The 16,398-nt window shown below is 34.4% G+C and overlaps 1 protein-coding gene across 1 annotated transcript in view; it reads left to right on the top strand.

Annotated features, from left to right (window-relative positions):
• Positions 1-16,398, top strand: part of LOC138179418 (uncharacterized) — a 68,338-nt gene that overhangs the window by 31,714 nt on the left and 20,226 nt on the right. Inside the window, exon 2 of the mRNA XM_069112197.1 lies at positions 8,892-9,270. Within this exon, the coding sequence (XP_068968298.1) occupies positions 9,186-9,270 (85 nt within the window). The 5' untranslated portion in view covers positions 8,892-9,185. The remainder of the gene's footprint in view (positions 1-8,891; positions 9,271-16,398) is intronic.

The following is a 16,398-nucleotide window of genomic DNA, read 5'->3' as shown; positions in this document are numbered from 1 at the left end:
CAATGTGCAGTAGATCGTGCGCTAATAAAATTGCGTTGATGGTTTAATTTTGTTATCATTGATAGAGAATGGCTCTTAACATTTTATCGATGGGCTTTTACTGTAGAATCGATAGAAGAATAATCCGTTACTGAAGATATTTTCAAAAAATTGGCAAGACAGATTGATCGTTTTTTGTGAAACGTTTTCTCGAGAATCGAAGTGTGCTCAATATATACGCATGAAAGTATAGTTACGATTGAAAATACGAATTATCGCCCATTTATAAAAAAATCTTTCGAATGATTGAACGACAAAAATGATTGTATAAATGAATTTTGTAAATTACAATTAATGACATTGTAACGATTGCAAGTCTACAACCTACAATTTTACGCAAGAAGATTTTTTTATCTAAATAATATACTTTGTCTTGTATTACACAATACGTATTTTGAAAGTTAAATACTTTCATTTCATATATGATCTTTTGATAACCTTCGCCTTGACCGATAGATGCTTCAAAAGCTTTATTTGTACACCATCTACAATTTTCACAAAAGACACTACGTCGTGTATTTTTAGGCAATTAAACGTATCGTATGGAGTAATTGAAACATAAATCGGAATGGGGATATAAAATTGTACGTAAGGTTGTAAATGTAGATGGTGAAATGGCAAATTAATATCTTGGTCCATAAATTAAATTGTATTTAATGTACTAGCAGTAGACGATGTAGCGGTTAATAAATATAATGGGCGCAATCAACAAACTGTCAGCAGTGCATTATTAAGTGCACACGTGCGTTTAATTGTTTTTGCAGTCACGGAATTTAATAAAGAAGTAATCAGAATGAATAAACAGTCGGAACAATTTTCACCCGTAAATTGATCAAAAAGTTTCAACTAACATTCTTCGTTAATAACCTGATCAAATGAAAGCTAGATATTGGAAATGTTTCCATGCTGAATATGTACCTAATTTCTGGTAAATCAATAATACATGATACGAGGTGACATCATCGAGATGGGCAAACCAGACCACGTTTCCAACAATCAAACATTAAATGAATCGCTTCATCTTATAATTTGAAAAGCCAACTATCGCATAAACATATGTTTTCTCTATCTTTGCTGCTTTGTTTATTCTTTCGATTCCCTCGGTAGCTAAAAGCTACAATTCTCTTTCAATAAAAATCTTTTTATGGAGCAATTCCAATTCTAACTTGTGTCTGTTGGATAAGGATATTACATAGAAAAGTATAGAGAAGTCAATGTTCAGTTTTCAAGTCCATCTTTGTTACAAACGTTTATCGGTTCCCATCGAATCAGACCCTCTTCCATTGATATTGTTTTCGGAGTTTATACGATTATTGGCGAGTGTGCGAGAAATCTTACCAACCAAACGGCATGAAACCGCTGGTCGTAACACTGACCGTTCCAACTTCTACAGTGGTGGATTCGATCGCAAGTTCGATCATTACGGTTGAAGTGATCTCGAGCTCGAAGTTCGAGATCCGATCGTCATTAAGGAGCGGAACTTTCGAAGCGGCTACTTACTTAGGCTACGATAACATCGTGTATAGGTATTGGCATTGTTTCTGGATACGCGCGTCGCTGGTTTCCTTCTTCGGGAACATAAATTTCACGGCAGACGAAACAGCTCCTTCGGAATAGAACGGGCGAGAATATGACGTTGCACGAAAATAACTTATGGAGCAATTCTATATCGGGTTAGATAAACTAGGAATTTTTTATGAACTCTGGGATTTTTATCGTTGTGCTCTGAAATTAAAAATTACCATGAAGTGAGAATTATAAAAATATTTTGGTATTTATCATGAAAATGTTTAATCGCATATTACTAATACCACATCGGACGAAAATTGACTTGTCGATTCTTTAAACTTGACATGGATAGATTTTCATCTATTCTATCGTTTTATGATGGTAATGTGCCGCTGAAAATTGAAAAAAGTAATAGATGTCGAATTAATATAGAGAAATGTTGCGAACAAATATTCTGTTTTCGATTTTTAACAATTTTACGGAAGAGGCATTAGGAAATTGCAAATAAAAATACAGTTCTAAGAAACAATGAATAATACTTTGTTTATTAATAAATTCCGTAGATCTCATTTTTAGGCATTTTATATCAAAATTATACATCGTCAGTTTTTTTTCTTCTTTTGTAGAAAATCGGCTTCCTGATTTTTTAAGAAAATCAATTTTCTGAAAAAGATACTTTTCTCATTTTAGGAAATAGTTCATGTTCAAAATTAATTTCCGCGTGTATCTCAAAATTAAAGAATGTTTCATCTCTTCTAGTAAATTGGCAAAATGAGGCACAAAAGAACCAAACTAATCCACGTCATTCAGATTAATCGTTTAATTTCTGAAGAATTAAACACTATTAAACACTGTTTTGGTACTAAAATTGAGAAACTTTCAGAACATAAAGTTGATCAGCTTGGTTTATCAGTGACTTACATGTATATAAACGTGATATTACCTGAGCAATGACTACTGCAAGTTAAATACTACTAACTAAATACTAACATATAACTACTAAATACTAAATACTACAAGCAATGATAAGTAGTACGGGAAGAAGATAAAGCGATACTATGTAGGTTAGTAAATAGGAAAACTATTGAAAGTTGTAAGAGAATAGAAAGTTTTCTCTTGTAAATTGATATTTAAACACGTAGACATTCAAGAATTATAAAAAATTAAAGCTTTCTGTTCTTTTATGAACGAAACTGCTCTCACTGTTATATTCAGAACACGGTCTTACGACACGATGTCGAGAATTTGCCGAATAGTTGAACTGTTAAGGTCGCGTGCTGAATATAGGAGTGTAAAAAGCTTCTGTTAAAGGTGTGCTTACGTCCGTTAATAACGTGTCCTGAATACAAAATACCCAGTCCTTGTTCTTAGCATTTCCTTTGTGCGTGAAACTTTCCTTTAAAATCGCGAGATGTGAATACGACAATTACGTTGTACGAACGAACAGTAATAGCAAGATTCTCATCGGTGTTTCCACCGAGAACACGTTCTAATCGTTAAAAACCCACTAAAAAGATTAGAAAGCTAGAGATGAAAGTGAATATAATTGGAAAGAAAGGTATGCCACAATTTTTTGTTATTTCTATCTCTTTATAGAGATTAAATTAGTTCCTTTCTATTAGGAATATCGTAGTATATTAATATCGGCCCATATATGATAATTCAATAACAGATGGAATTATTTTTGTTTAAATAAAAAATCTGCTATTCAGTAGAAGCGTATAGCATACAATTATTAATATATTCAATAGTATTAATTTTTATTTTCTTCTTCTTCGTTTTTTTTTTCTTTTCTTTCTTTTCTTTTTTTTTTTTTTTTTTTTTGACACATCAAGTTGCAAATTTTTGTTTCGTTATTATCTTTTTCATGACTATAGTTTTCTGTTTAATGAGACATATTAAACGATCGAAGTCATCTTTTTTCTATGACATTATTTTCTAGAATAATTTTATAGTTCTGTGATACGAAAATTAATTAAACGTTTTACAAACTCTCTCAATATCGTGCAATATCACTGCGATCCTTGATGGAAGAATTTCTCGTTGCAATAACTTATCTTATCTTCATGAATGAATTAATGATGGACATTTTAGTTCAAACAGAGTCGATAACGCATCGCTGTGTATATTTCTTGCGACTATCGGAAAGTTTCGATAAAACTGAGTCATTTAACATCCACGAAGCAAAAATATAAATGATATGAATCGAGTAGCGTTGTTCACTAATTAATAATAAATTATATCTTGCATAAATGCTCAGAATTGAAATGATTTTAAGGTTTTATTTTCATACCGCGAGAATGTATTATACGATTCATTAATAGAATAGAAAAAAAAAGAATCTAATTAAGTTAGTAATTACAGAATACGATTTTGAAATTAGAACATGTTCGAAACATGAACGTTTTGCGTACCATAGAAGCTGATACCTGAACCGTAAACTAAATTTCAAATTAACAACTATGAAGGTTTCATGTAATATCACGTTTGTAATCGATCATGATACCTACCATAACTGTCAGAAACTGTAATATCAAATAACCATATACGAGTAATGAAAATCATCGAAATTATCCACTTATGCTAAATAACAACTCGCATACTGAAAATTAGTACGAACAAAATGAACATCTTTAAAACGTATGAAGAAAATAATTTGCGTTACAAGCCAAATAATGAAGCAAAAAGTTTCTATCACATACACACTCTAAATCAATATCGTTTATTTGAAGTATAACGACGATAACCGAGCAATTAGTAATTGCCAAACCAAATAACCATCCGCGACACTCAATATATGAGAAGTTGAAGTGGTTTTGATTTTGGAACGAACGCGTGGAATGGAACAAGTGGAAAAGAATAAAAAGGACTTTACCAGTGAAAAGAGATGTAGATTCTGAAAAAAGTTATAAGTGGTAGATTAATTTATTTTAATTATTAAATTATTTATTAATAATTTATCGAAAAACACAATGATCATACGTAGGAAATAAATTATAGTTGAAAAAAATCGATACAATTAATCTCATATAATTTTTACTGTTTATTCTCCGTTTGAATCTGCAAAGGCGACAAAGGAGGCAAATCTTCGCTTCTGGCATTTACATCGTTTACCATTTCAATTGCTTTATTCGCTATTATCAGTAAATACAACGTCAAAAGCCACCTAGCAAACCGCTACAACTACCAAACGCAGCAAACAACAGCGTACGAAGTTAAAGGGTAGCAACCGCAGGATGCATCGAAAAACCATAAGCGAGGCTCGTCACGTCGTAATCCAATTTCGTCGATGAACGAGAAGTGGTCTGTTTAAGGCGAAAGACGGATGCGTTAACGAAGACGTCTCGTGACAGGGAGGGAGAAGAAGAGCGATACCTCTCTGGCTGTTGGGTTGCCGCAGGCCCGAAGCGAAGGCCAGGCATCGAAGGATTAACGTAGCCTAATTCGAGCAGCTTAGAAGTGGCGAAGACAGGAAAAGAAGGGTCGGAAGCCGGTAATTCCAGAGGCAGCTTCGCAACTACCCGACAGAACCCGTCCAGGGAATAAAAAGCGACCTGATTATCCTTTGTTTTATCCCCGGGGAATCCGAGCGGCATCCCAGCACCGGATTCGCCGCAATGGAGCTAGGAAAAACTTTTTAAAGACCGCCACCGTTCCTCCACGACGGCTCTTTCGTTCCGTGACCTGTTTCACTGAGCAGGAACTTTCGGAATTTCGTTCCAACTCCTTAACCGAGACTCTCTCCAGCTCTTTTCCTCCCTTTTTCTCTTTTTCTATTCGTTTCCATTTCTTTTCCCTTCCTTTTCTTTTCTCGACGACGAACACCGCCTCGCCGGATCGGCGAAGCCACCTGAAGAAGATCGAAAAGAACTCCCATCCAGTCATCCCTTCTCGATCCACGTCGAGGATTTAGCATAAGGAGCAAGGCAAACACGAGGGCGGTCGTGCACGTAGACGCGTCGGCGAATCCCATGGATCGCGCCGCGAGGATCACGGGATCGGAATAAGTTCACCGTGGTTCGGATAAAGAGGCACTTTTATCGCTGCAAAAACGGCCCATCCGCGACTGGCCGCCGCGCCACGACGTTACGCCCGCGATGAAATTGAAGAAAGATTCTATTATACCTGTATCTTTATGGTCGTTATCGTTTAATGGATCACCGAACGATATCCTCGAGCTGAGACACACTAGGGATTCTGCTCGCTCACGGGATACTATGGGAACTCACGGATGCTTTACGATGCGGAATACCGGGTACTTTTGATTGCGCAATTCCGCACCGTGACGAATGCCTCTGTTCCGAGAGATCTTAGAAAAGTTGTTCGCGCGCGATGGTAGCAGCGATCGATCTTGTGACTTACGCGAGTATTCTGACCTGTAATTAGAGAGATGTGAGATTGAAATTCAAGATCGATGATATACGTAGAGATTGATAAGTTTTCGATTGGCTTAATTAGTTTACATTTATTAAAAAGTTACGCAACGCTAAAATATTAAAAAATGAACAAAAAACAAATTGGATTAAAAAACAGCGTAAAATATTTTGAAATTACTAACTGGTGTGCCGTAGGACTATACAAATATAGATAAAAATTATTTGTAGAATATAGTATAAGCATGGAATAAAGTAACTGTTTTGAAAATATAATAAATTGCTAATCTTGTTGGTTGTATAGCACAATTTCTAAGATACTTTATGGTAAGAATATTCTGGATATTATAAATTCCATTCCTGCTTATAAAACCCTTATCATCGCGAGGTCTAACGTTTTGAATTCAGCCCTAAAAAATTATACCGTTTACTTACGGGATGACCTAATATAAAATTCTGATGGTAGACCCATAGTACCACATATGAGAATTCTACTGATTAAGATAGACAACAGTTTTGTTATCCTTCCCACTTATCTAACTACGTCTATCATATAAGTACCCATATTTACAAATGTGATAAAGCGTAGTATATTTTTAACCAAACACGATGCTTACCTCACAAATTTTACTATAGAATTGTCTTCTTCCAAGTAGAATTAGTATTTTCAATTTTATCAGCCAACTAGAGAAGAATTTTACATATTCAATCTCATAAGTATCTTTATTACACAAATACAAAATTTATTGTATAAATTTTACTATATTAATTTATCAATTTATTTATGAAACGTAACTGAACCTTTGAATAAGCCGATTAGTTAAATTTATTCATTTGTACACTATAGGTTTATCTCTTTCAATCACAGTTTAATTGTCACTTGTATCATTTGTTCATTATTAATTAACATTTACATTGCAACCTTTCGATTGTACTTATAATTTTATCAACCAACTACAGAGATTTCTGCAATGTACATATTATAGTTATGCACATTAATATTTCAATAAAGCTCTCTCGCTGTCTCTCTCTCTCTCTATTTATTGGTTGTTAAAGAGCGAATGATTTAAATATCGCGTTGCATATTTTACTTGTTTGCGTTTCGCGATCTAAGAATTCTTAGAAACTGTCCGAATTGCGAAATAAATTTATTCTACATAATTGTAAGAATGTTCTATAGTTAACACCAGAAGAAATTGACATCAATATTTCCATAACACACCAAACAATTTAACATGTCACAGAAAGGAAAGGATACTGGCTTTGATAAAAGACAACATATAATTCATTATAGGGGAAAGCGTAAAAGTTATCGTGAAATTGCACGATTATTATTCGATGACACGACGAAGAAGGCAACATCGAAATTCGAAAACAAAGTGAGCAACCTCCTTTCTGTTAAAAATCTTTTGTTACGCGTTATTGTTAGAAAGAAACGGTTCATATTATATAAGCAACACGACATTTAAATCACCCCCTCTTATACAAAGCAACAAAAAGATACTGTTGCGTCCGAATATTAGCATGTATAACACATTATGTTTATTTCAAAGTTTGTGTCCAATTCGTTCTTTCCACACGTTTATAGGTTTCCTGTCTTCAGTTTTGTTCGAGCGCGAGGGTAACTTTCCCGCTCGGAATCGTAAAAAGGAAGGGACAGAAGATCCCCACGGTATGTTTCCCTTAATCCACGACCCACTAAATATCTCCACTCATATTTCCCTTTTATTTTCCTCGCAAACTAATTTCACGACGCTTCATAGAGGCGGCGAGCAGGTAACCACCGCGAGCACCGCTTCCCATAGATACATCCAAGAACGAATCCGCAGAAATGAATTCCGCATGCGAGAGAGAGAAAGAGAGAGAGGATCCGGTTAAATCAGCCGCTTTATGCGCGGAAACCGTGGACTCGTTCGTCCGCTTTTATTTCAATTTCGCAGTACGTACGAGACTCGTTAAGGGCGCTAAAGAAAAGCTGGAGAAAAAAGCGTGGAGAACGAGAAACAGAAAAATAGAAGCGTAAAACAACTATGCATATGTATGTAGGATGCTTACACTCCAACCTATAAACTACGAGACATTTAGTAGATTTGAGATGGGGACGAGTTTATGTCATAAAAAATCAGAATTATGAAACGAAAGTTTCCTACTGTGGTGAAACGTGGATCATAGAACTCCTGAGAAGTTAACGTTTTGGTATTATTCAATTCATGTATTATTATATGGTTTTATTTGAATATACGAGAAAAGAAGGATGATGAATACATAATTTGGTTCTCTTTATTTCTTAGCTAACTACCTTATAACATAATAACGACTAGCAGTAGTTTCAGCAGACTTAGGAAACTTTTCTGCAAACATAGATATTAGGGCAATTTCATGTTTGTAAAATCTTAAGAAATACTTTTCTTTCAATTATAAATGGAGTTCTTTTTATTGACTTATCGTCGTCAGATTTAAATTAACAAAAAAGACAAATTATTATAACTGCTCCGTAAAATCATATTTCTGTAGCGGATGATGAGCGTCCTCTAGCTCATGTGCCGCTACATTTCTAAATTTGAATGAGCCCTAGTCTCTGGGAAACAATTTTTCCGAGTATATTGACGCCAGAATTACCATAATTTTTTTATTACAAATGATCGATCGACAATTTTTCAGGCATTTTATAAATTTATTATTTCAGCTATCGTATGTACAAAACATTTCCTCCTAGGTATTTTTCATTTTAATTTCGTTGGTACAAGCTCGCGCTTTGTTCGGTAATAATTCTAGCGTTAATAACACAGTCAGCAGGAGATCTAATAATAAATAAAAGTGAGAAATATTCCAAATTTCTGGCTGGTTATATATACATATAAGATAAAGGAGGAGTAGAGAACAAATTCCTCGCCACCTTGGGATTACCAGCAGGTTAATTACACGAGAAAACGTAGCCTCTGTTTACTACAGTGGCTATTTGTTTTGCAGGTGTTATCAGCCAGGTGATAAGCACCCTTGCACCGACTGTGAAGCCGAGCACGCTGACACGAGCGTTCTTCTCGCTCTTTTTTCACCGTTTCTCCGCATCCTTGTATTCCACGGCTTGGCGTCGACTCGGAGGGTGGCCTGTGCTGTGCGGTCCTCGAGCCGGAACACGGAAGCCTTCGCGGCGTGCACCGTTGAAAACGCGCCGGGGGATGATAGAAGATGAGCGCGACCGGTGAAGGAGGGGCGAGAGAAGAGTGAAGGCAGCCACCGAGAAAGCTATCCGGAACAACGAAGATGAGATGGGATGCCGCGCTCTACCTACTTTCTCTGCTGCTCTTCTCCTTGGCCAATCTTTGCTGGGCTCTCGTCGAAACTCGAGGTACGTGCGAATTTTCGGACTCGATGCTTCCGTCTCACACCCCCTGACGGCTCCGAGATTAATTCATCCGATCGAGACTATACTTCATCTTACTAGACGTTGCCCGATAAAAACCTTGGCGAACATCGTCGAAACCAATTTCCACGTGAATACTGTTTTTGTGCTCTTGATATATTGCACGGTTAGAGGATATCGTAGAAGATATTGAAATGAATTTTTGGGCACGGATTTCGGAACAAATATTTCGTTATGTTCTACTGTCTTTTTCTTTTTAGGTATTTTTAGATAGGAAGAATACCCTTCTTTTTTGCTACTCCATTTTTTTCTAGTTTTTTCAAGGGAAATATGGAAACCTGCGGACCGCCTAGAGGGATGAGTTTTTCATCTTTCGGTTAATGGGGAAAAGGTTTCTTTGAAACGCGGAGAATAATTATGCGAATTCGAAGAATTAGTAAAGATAGTTTAATGATTATTAAATTTCTCCGTTAGAATTATTCTACTTTTATTCGCTGAATAAATTACGGACGAAAGTAAATTCCGAAAAATAGACTTGTTGGCCGTTAAAATGATTTTATTTCAACAAGTATGAAGATTTATTTTAAAAGAGATAGGCAGACAGACAGAAAGAGAGAATTAATAATCTAGCTAAAATTAGAATAACGTAATATACAAATATAGAATAAATTAAATTAAACAAGAAGCAAACTCGATAAACAAATATAAATAACATTTTATTCGTACCAAAAATTAAAGTAACGTATTTCTCTTTCATTTCATCTCTATTTATTTATATTTGAGAAAAAAATCAAAAGCATACAATCGAATAACACAATCAATGTATAAAATTTTCTAACAAGAGCAAATGGAAAAAAGCTTCGTCTGGACAACGGAATAAAGTAGCAGTGTTAAATCAATGCAAACATGTTTCCGATCTCTACTATCTCTACAATTTCATCGCAAAAAGGAACGCTGGTATTTGCCTCGGTTTCCAGCGTTGATTCAATAACGAACGAAGAGGTAAGAGGAGGAAGTTTTTTCCCCCGAGGATAAAAAATTCCCTAGCATTGTTTGAAATTCCGCGCGCGATACTCAGCGGGAGAGGTGTTACCCAAAATAAAGAGCGGCTGAATTAAGGATCATCCGGTTATCAGATACGTGCCGACGCATACGATTAATTATATAGAGCATTCGTGGGCCGCTCTGTCGGTTGCTTAGGAATTTTTCGCGAAGGGGTGAAACGCTATGAATATTCATACGGCATCGAGCTCGAAGTCGAACATAATCCAACGGTTCGACAACGTGACAATCATTTCTGATTTTCCCTTAATTCGACTCGCCACCACCGGTCACCGGTATTCAAATCGTGCGGGTGTAAAGCGGCGAACATTTAAATTCCACGTACTCACGACGATTCAAATTAAACAATTCGTCGGTCGCAATTATTCGAGCCGCACGCTCTACCGTAGCCCTGCTATTTTAATTAACCGGAGAAATAATAACGTCAATAATTGCGTGACTCGATTCTGCGTTCTTCTTTTTCGTTTTTCTCTCTTTTTTTCCTATATTAAATTGTAGTTGCACGAATGAATAAAAGAGCGAATGGACGCGAATAAAAGTTGTTAAATATTTCTATTGTTTGATTGGAAAAATGTTCGGACGATAGGAAATTGATTCTTCGAATTGTTTGAATTGTAGGAGATAAATTTTGTTACTGCAGATTATGCGTTGAGGAAGTTTGTAAAATTCGTAGTTCAGGCTGGTTTTTAATTAAAATAACGATTGCAAACTTTTTAATATATTTATTTATTGTTTCATATAATTTTTTAGGATTACTTGATGCATAACTTAGTAATAATAAATATTCGTGGATATTTTTGTCACATTTTCCGATTTATTTAATAAAATCGTTGCGATTACTAGATTTAAATACTTCCCTTTTTGAATTCAACTTTGCCTATATTAATCTTAAAAAATCTGAAATATAGGAGTTCTTATTTAACCGTCAGGCGTGTGTAACCCGTTTTTTGCATTTTCACTCTACTACACCATTCTCCACTCTACCACGAATATTTCTACTCAACAAAAAGGGAAATTTCTATCTGCTTGGAACATAATATGATATTAACAAAACCATCTACAACCAGCACCGTAGCGAATGAAAACAAAGTCGTTCATCCAATCTTACATCCTAATAAATACAAAAATTCCGCAAAACTAGCGACAAGCAAACTCACTTATTTACTTTTATTTTTACTAGACAAATAATATGAAAAGTTACAAATTTGTACTTACTGTAGAACTACTGACAATTGAAGCATGAAGCTTGTAGGAAAGAAATTCAAATGAAATTCGTATGGAAAAATACGCAATGCAAAAAAATAACAAATAAACATTTCTCTATATATTTTATGAAAAATCAATCTGAAATCCCCAGAAGTACGCTATTTCCAATCTATAAAATTATTATGAAGAATTGTGAACTGGTTACTTTTACCTCTTCTAGTAACAAACGGGGAAAATCCCTTATCTATATACAAAGTTTACTAAAAATCACTTATATCACCAAAAATACAGCGTTGCAAATCTGTGAAACTACTACGAAAAGTTATAACTTGTTCATCTTACAATTAGTTGTTCCAGTAACAAAGGAAAAAATAACTCCATACCCATGTATATACAATATACCTACGTACTTCACCAAAAACCATCCAAATCCCCATAAATGCTTCATTGTAAATCAGATATAAAACTACTATGAAAAATTATGAATCGGTCAAGTTGACTACTTCGGTAGTTTCAACGTTAAACCAGCTTAATCGATCCTCGATGCGTAAAATTTGACAGAGGTGGAGAATGGAAAAGGAAGTACACGTGGCTCCGAGCCGCGCCGGACGAACAACGCGTCCCACGTAACGTTATTCGAGCGACGTAATGGCTGTTTACCATACAAGGCAGACCGGGGGAACTTAACGATTCGACACCGGCAAAAAACTCGGCAATTATACGCAGCCGCCGACTAATTTGCAATTGACTCGCGTGCGAATCCACCAGTAATTATTAGTATCGGCCCCGCCATTATTGCTGTGCTAGAGGTCCTCACGTTCGAAAGGGCTCGCGCGATATTGTATATTGCCGTGGTCGTTGAATTATGGAAATTGGTCAGCTCGCTTGGCCGACAGCTCGCTAATTAATTATTAATGCAAGCGCTACTTATTAGTCGTTACGCGGCTCCGCGTCGATGGACCGCGAATGCCTCCGATTTTTAGCCGTTCAAAGGCGCCCTTATAATTGGCTCGTGACTTATGGTAGCCGAGTAGAGGATGTCTTCTGAAGAACTGACACGGCGTGCAGTCACGACTCGTTCGTTGTTCTAACTGATCGTAGCAGAATGTCTTTATTTTTAATTAATTATAAGATTTTTCCCAGTCGATTTACGTCAACGAATTCTATTCTTTTAACGTCTTTCGTTGCTACTTCTTTATGAAATTTAAAGAAGTTAAAGTATTTATAACATTATGACAAATTATTGCTGAGAACTTAATGGGTTAAGTAAATTGCGAAGGTAATCGAGTATTTATCTATTGTTAAAATTTAGTATTTCTTGAAATTTCTTTGTTTATTTTGTTTTATTTGATACAGGGCAGAACTGTAACCTTATAAAAAAATGTTCATTTGATTGAAAATAATTAGGAAATTTGCTGACAAAAATTAAGGGACAGAAATATTATTTTTTTGTTAGATGTTTGTCATATTATTCATTTGTTATTACATTATTTTATTGTACTGATCACATCATGAAACATGCATTTAATTTTTTATAATTGACGTGTTTTCTTTTTAGAATTAATTTCAGTTGCATATTAATCTTTATTTATTCTTTGTGCACAAACGAGGTAATATTATTATTTAAAATACGAAAGACAAATAAAAATTAACTTACAGTTCTCAAATATCGCGTTGAATATACATAGATGAAATGTTCATTAGTATAATAATTAACGATCTGAATCAACAATTAATAACACAATTAATAACGATTTTTTCAGCAATTCCATGCAAAGCGTATAAATATATCGTGCAAACATACTTGAAAATTCCAAAAATATATAATAATATCGCTTTGTTTTCCACAAACTTGTAAATCATCAATTAAAAAAAATATTTTCAATTATTTATATGTAATATATAGTTTTGTATTAATTTATACATTAAAGTCGTTATTATATTTTCTAAAACATACCTATATAAAATGCCTAAAGTATTATAGAAATAGGTTCGTAAAATTGATCGAAAATTAGAATGAAATAATCAGGAAGGAAATTATTTTGCATATTCCCTTCACTATTAATTAGTTCAGAGAAGCATACAGATTTATCTCAAATAATTATAGTTCGACTTCCAAATTTCAGAAGTTATTAATTTTTGTTCGGTCCCTCATTCATTTTCAGTGATTTAAGGGGCGAACGAGAAGGGTTTCGAGATAAATGAAGACGATGGGAAACAGGTCACGCAATTTGACCGAATTCCGTATAAAATTTTGAATTATGAAGATTGCAGGCTTCGTTCCTTAAAGCGTGCAAATTAATTACCAATAACGCCTCACTTACTACTAATTATACGGCTTAGTAATGTCGTTTGTGTTGCCGACAACAATATTCGATACTGTTCTTCGACTTTCCGCCAAGTAGATTTTCATTAATGATCCGTCAAAGGTGTAATCATTTCTCATTCACCTTTTTTTTTAACCCTCCAACAGCCACCATTAATTATCGCTCTACAATGTCGTTACGTTATTAAACAGGAGCGCGTTGTGGGAACGTTAGCTCGAAAACTGGATCTTAGAGAGATGGGAAATGATGGCAACTTACTTTTGTTCCAGTTATATTCAAATAATATTAGACTGTAGTGTATACGAATTGTTTAATTAAAAATCAAACTTACAAATTTTATTTGAAGCAGTTCTAACCAAAGCAATTTAAATTTCATTTTTATCATGTTTGAGTTTAAGACGAAAATAGTTAGTTAAATAGTCGGTGATAAATGTAAGGAATCTAAAAGTTATATGAAAGTTATATAAAGTTATATGAAGTTAACTACATAGAAAATTGATTATTATTCTTATTCTTATTCTAAGATATTCTATTATTATACATTATGCATTATACATTTAGCATGGGAAAGAAGATATATTGTATAAAAAAATTGATATCGAGGAAATATAAGCAGAGGGAATTATGTAGCTCGATCTTCATAAAGGTTATTGACTAGAATTTTTAAAACACGTCTGAATTTTGAATGCCACTTTCTCAGTATCAAATAAATGATAGATGAGAATCAATAAATTACTCTCTGATTCTTCATGCCCTGTTTGCTAATAGAATTTAGTCATCTAAATTTTATGTCAATTTATTTTCATCAATTCTTTACATTTATTTATTATTCAACGTGATCTAAACTTCACATCAATTTCTTGTCAACCCTGTTTAAAAAAAAAACGTACCAAAGTACACCAAAGTGTATAGCAAGCTTTGCACGGATATTAAGTAAAGTTTGGAAAGGAGAAAAATGTTGATACACGTATAATGACACGTAAATGAAACTTTTGTTTAAAACAAAACGCCTGCACACCAACTAAGCATAGATCTCGAGAACTGCCAGTTATAAATGTACATTAAAACATCAGAGAATGCACAAGGTAACCAGACACTCGAGTAACATCCAAGTTAAACAAAACAGAAAACCTCGAAAGGTAGATACCGTGAGTTAGACTAACATGTTAGTACGAAGTATGCGGTTCGAGATGCTTCTGTTATATTTGTCCCTTTTGTTTAGGCAGAAATAGATGCACTTTAACGTGCATACTTCGTGCTTCTATTTCTATTTAAAATTACAACCCCATAAAAGATAAGACACGCGTGTACTTAACTACTAGGTGATTACTAAAATAGAATAGAAAATGCTTAAACGTTCAGTATGACAAAACTATATTTTACGCCCCTTCGATACATAGAGTTAAAAATATCTTCAAAATTACAACCCCAAAAACAGAAGAAAACTGTCGTACTTAAATTCCATATGATTGTACCAGACAATTACTACAATAAAATAGAATATAAAATGGTCGTTTAAAATCATCGGCTTCTATTTTTACTTCATATAATATATACATAGAATTGAAAATTTCTTGATTTTTATAGACATGTCGTTGAGCCGTTTTGTGTCTTCCTCGAAATTTTGGATTTTAGCGTTCACCAGCTAGGGTATAAATAACTAACCTTTACTCAATTCTCGGCATAAGCCTTTGAAGCTTAGTGGGTTATACTCCGACCCACTTAATGTAATAACGATAATGCATAGCGGATCAATTTTGATCCCACCTTCCCCAAAGCACTGTGTCTTTAAAGCACATGGATCCAATACCTGCTATTATCTACCGGTGATGGATGGTGCGCACAATTCATGCACGTACGTCGCGTGCTACAGGTGGACAATTTAATAGTGATTCATACTTATAATTATGCATGAATTGAAATCTCTATTCAGTTTTGACGTATTCTACAATACCATTAACAACATTTGAAATTTTACCTCCAATCTCTAGTCTATTTCGATCTATTGTATTAATATTATTTATCTTAAATAATCGTAAAATTGGAACGTTTTTGTATTCATTAACGTTACGCGAATATTCCTTGTGTATATGTGTAAATTGCATGACGGAGAAAATTATTTTTTCAAATGAGATATTTTATATACTATTTTTAAATAGTATGAGAATTAACGTAAAATATTTTTCCTATTACGTATCGACTTCAGCTGTTACGTTTTAGATAAAAGTAATTTTTGTTGTACCGCAGATAAAATTATAAATGTGGAATACGTAATATCGTAGTGCAAAATATCATGAAAATCGGAGATTGTAATAATCTCTGTATTTCAAGTCGTAAATTCTGACTGTACTTTCTAAATTATACGAAACTCCGTCGTTTTCCTCTATCAAATTCATTTTCGGGAACAAGGGAAACGAACACAATAAGGAACGATTCACTTAAGTAGCGAAAATTCTTCGTAAATAGTTAGATTATGGTAATTGGCTGTTCCCTTCTCTGCTACGATCGAATTAATTAT

This window comes from Bombus flavifrons, chromosome 1, assembly GCF_040668555.2.
Source record: "Bombus flavifrons isolate JBK064 chromosome 1, iyBomFlav1_principal, whole genome shotgun sequence".
Taxonomy (NCBI): Eukaryota; Metazoa; Arthropoda; class Insecta; order Hymenoptera; family Apidae; genus Bombus; species Bombus flavifrons.
Note: the sequence above shows the minus strand (reverse complement) of the source record. Positions and strands in the feature narration are given on the sequence as shown.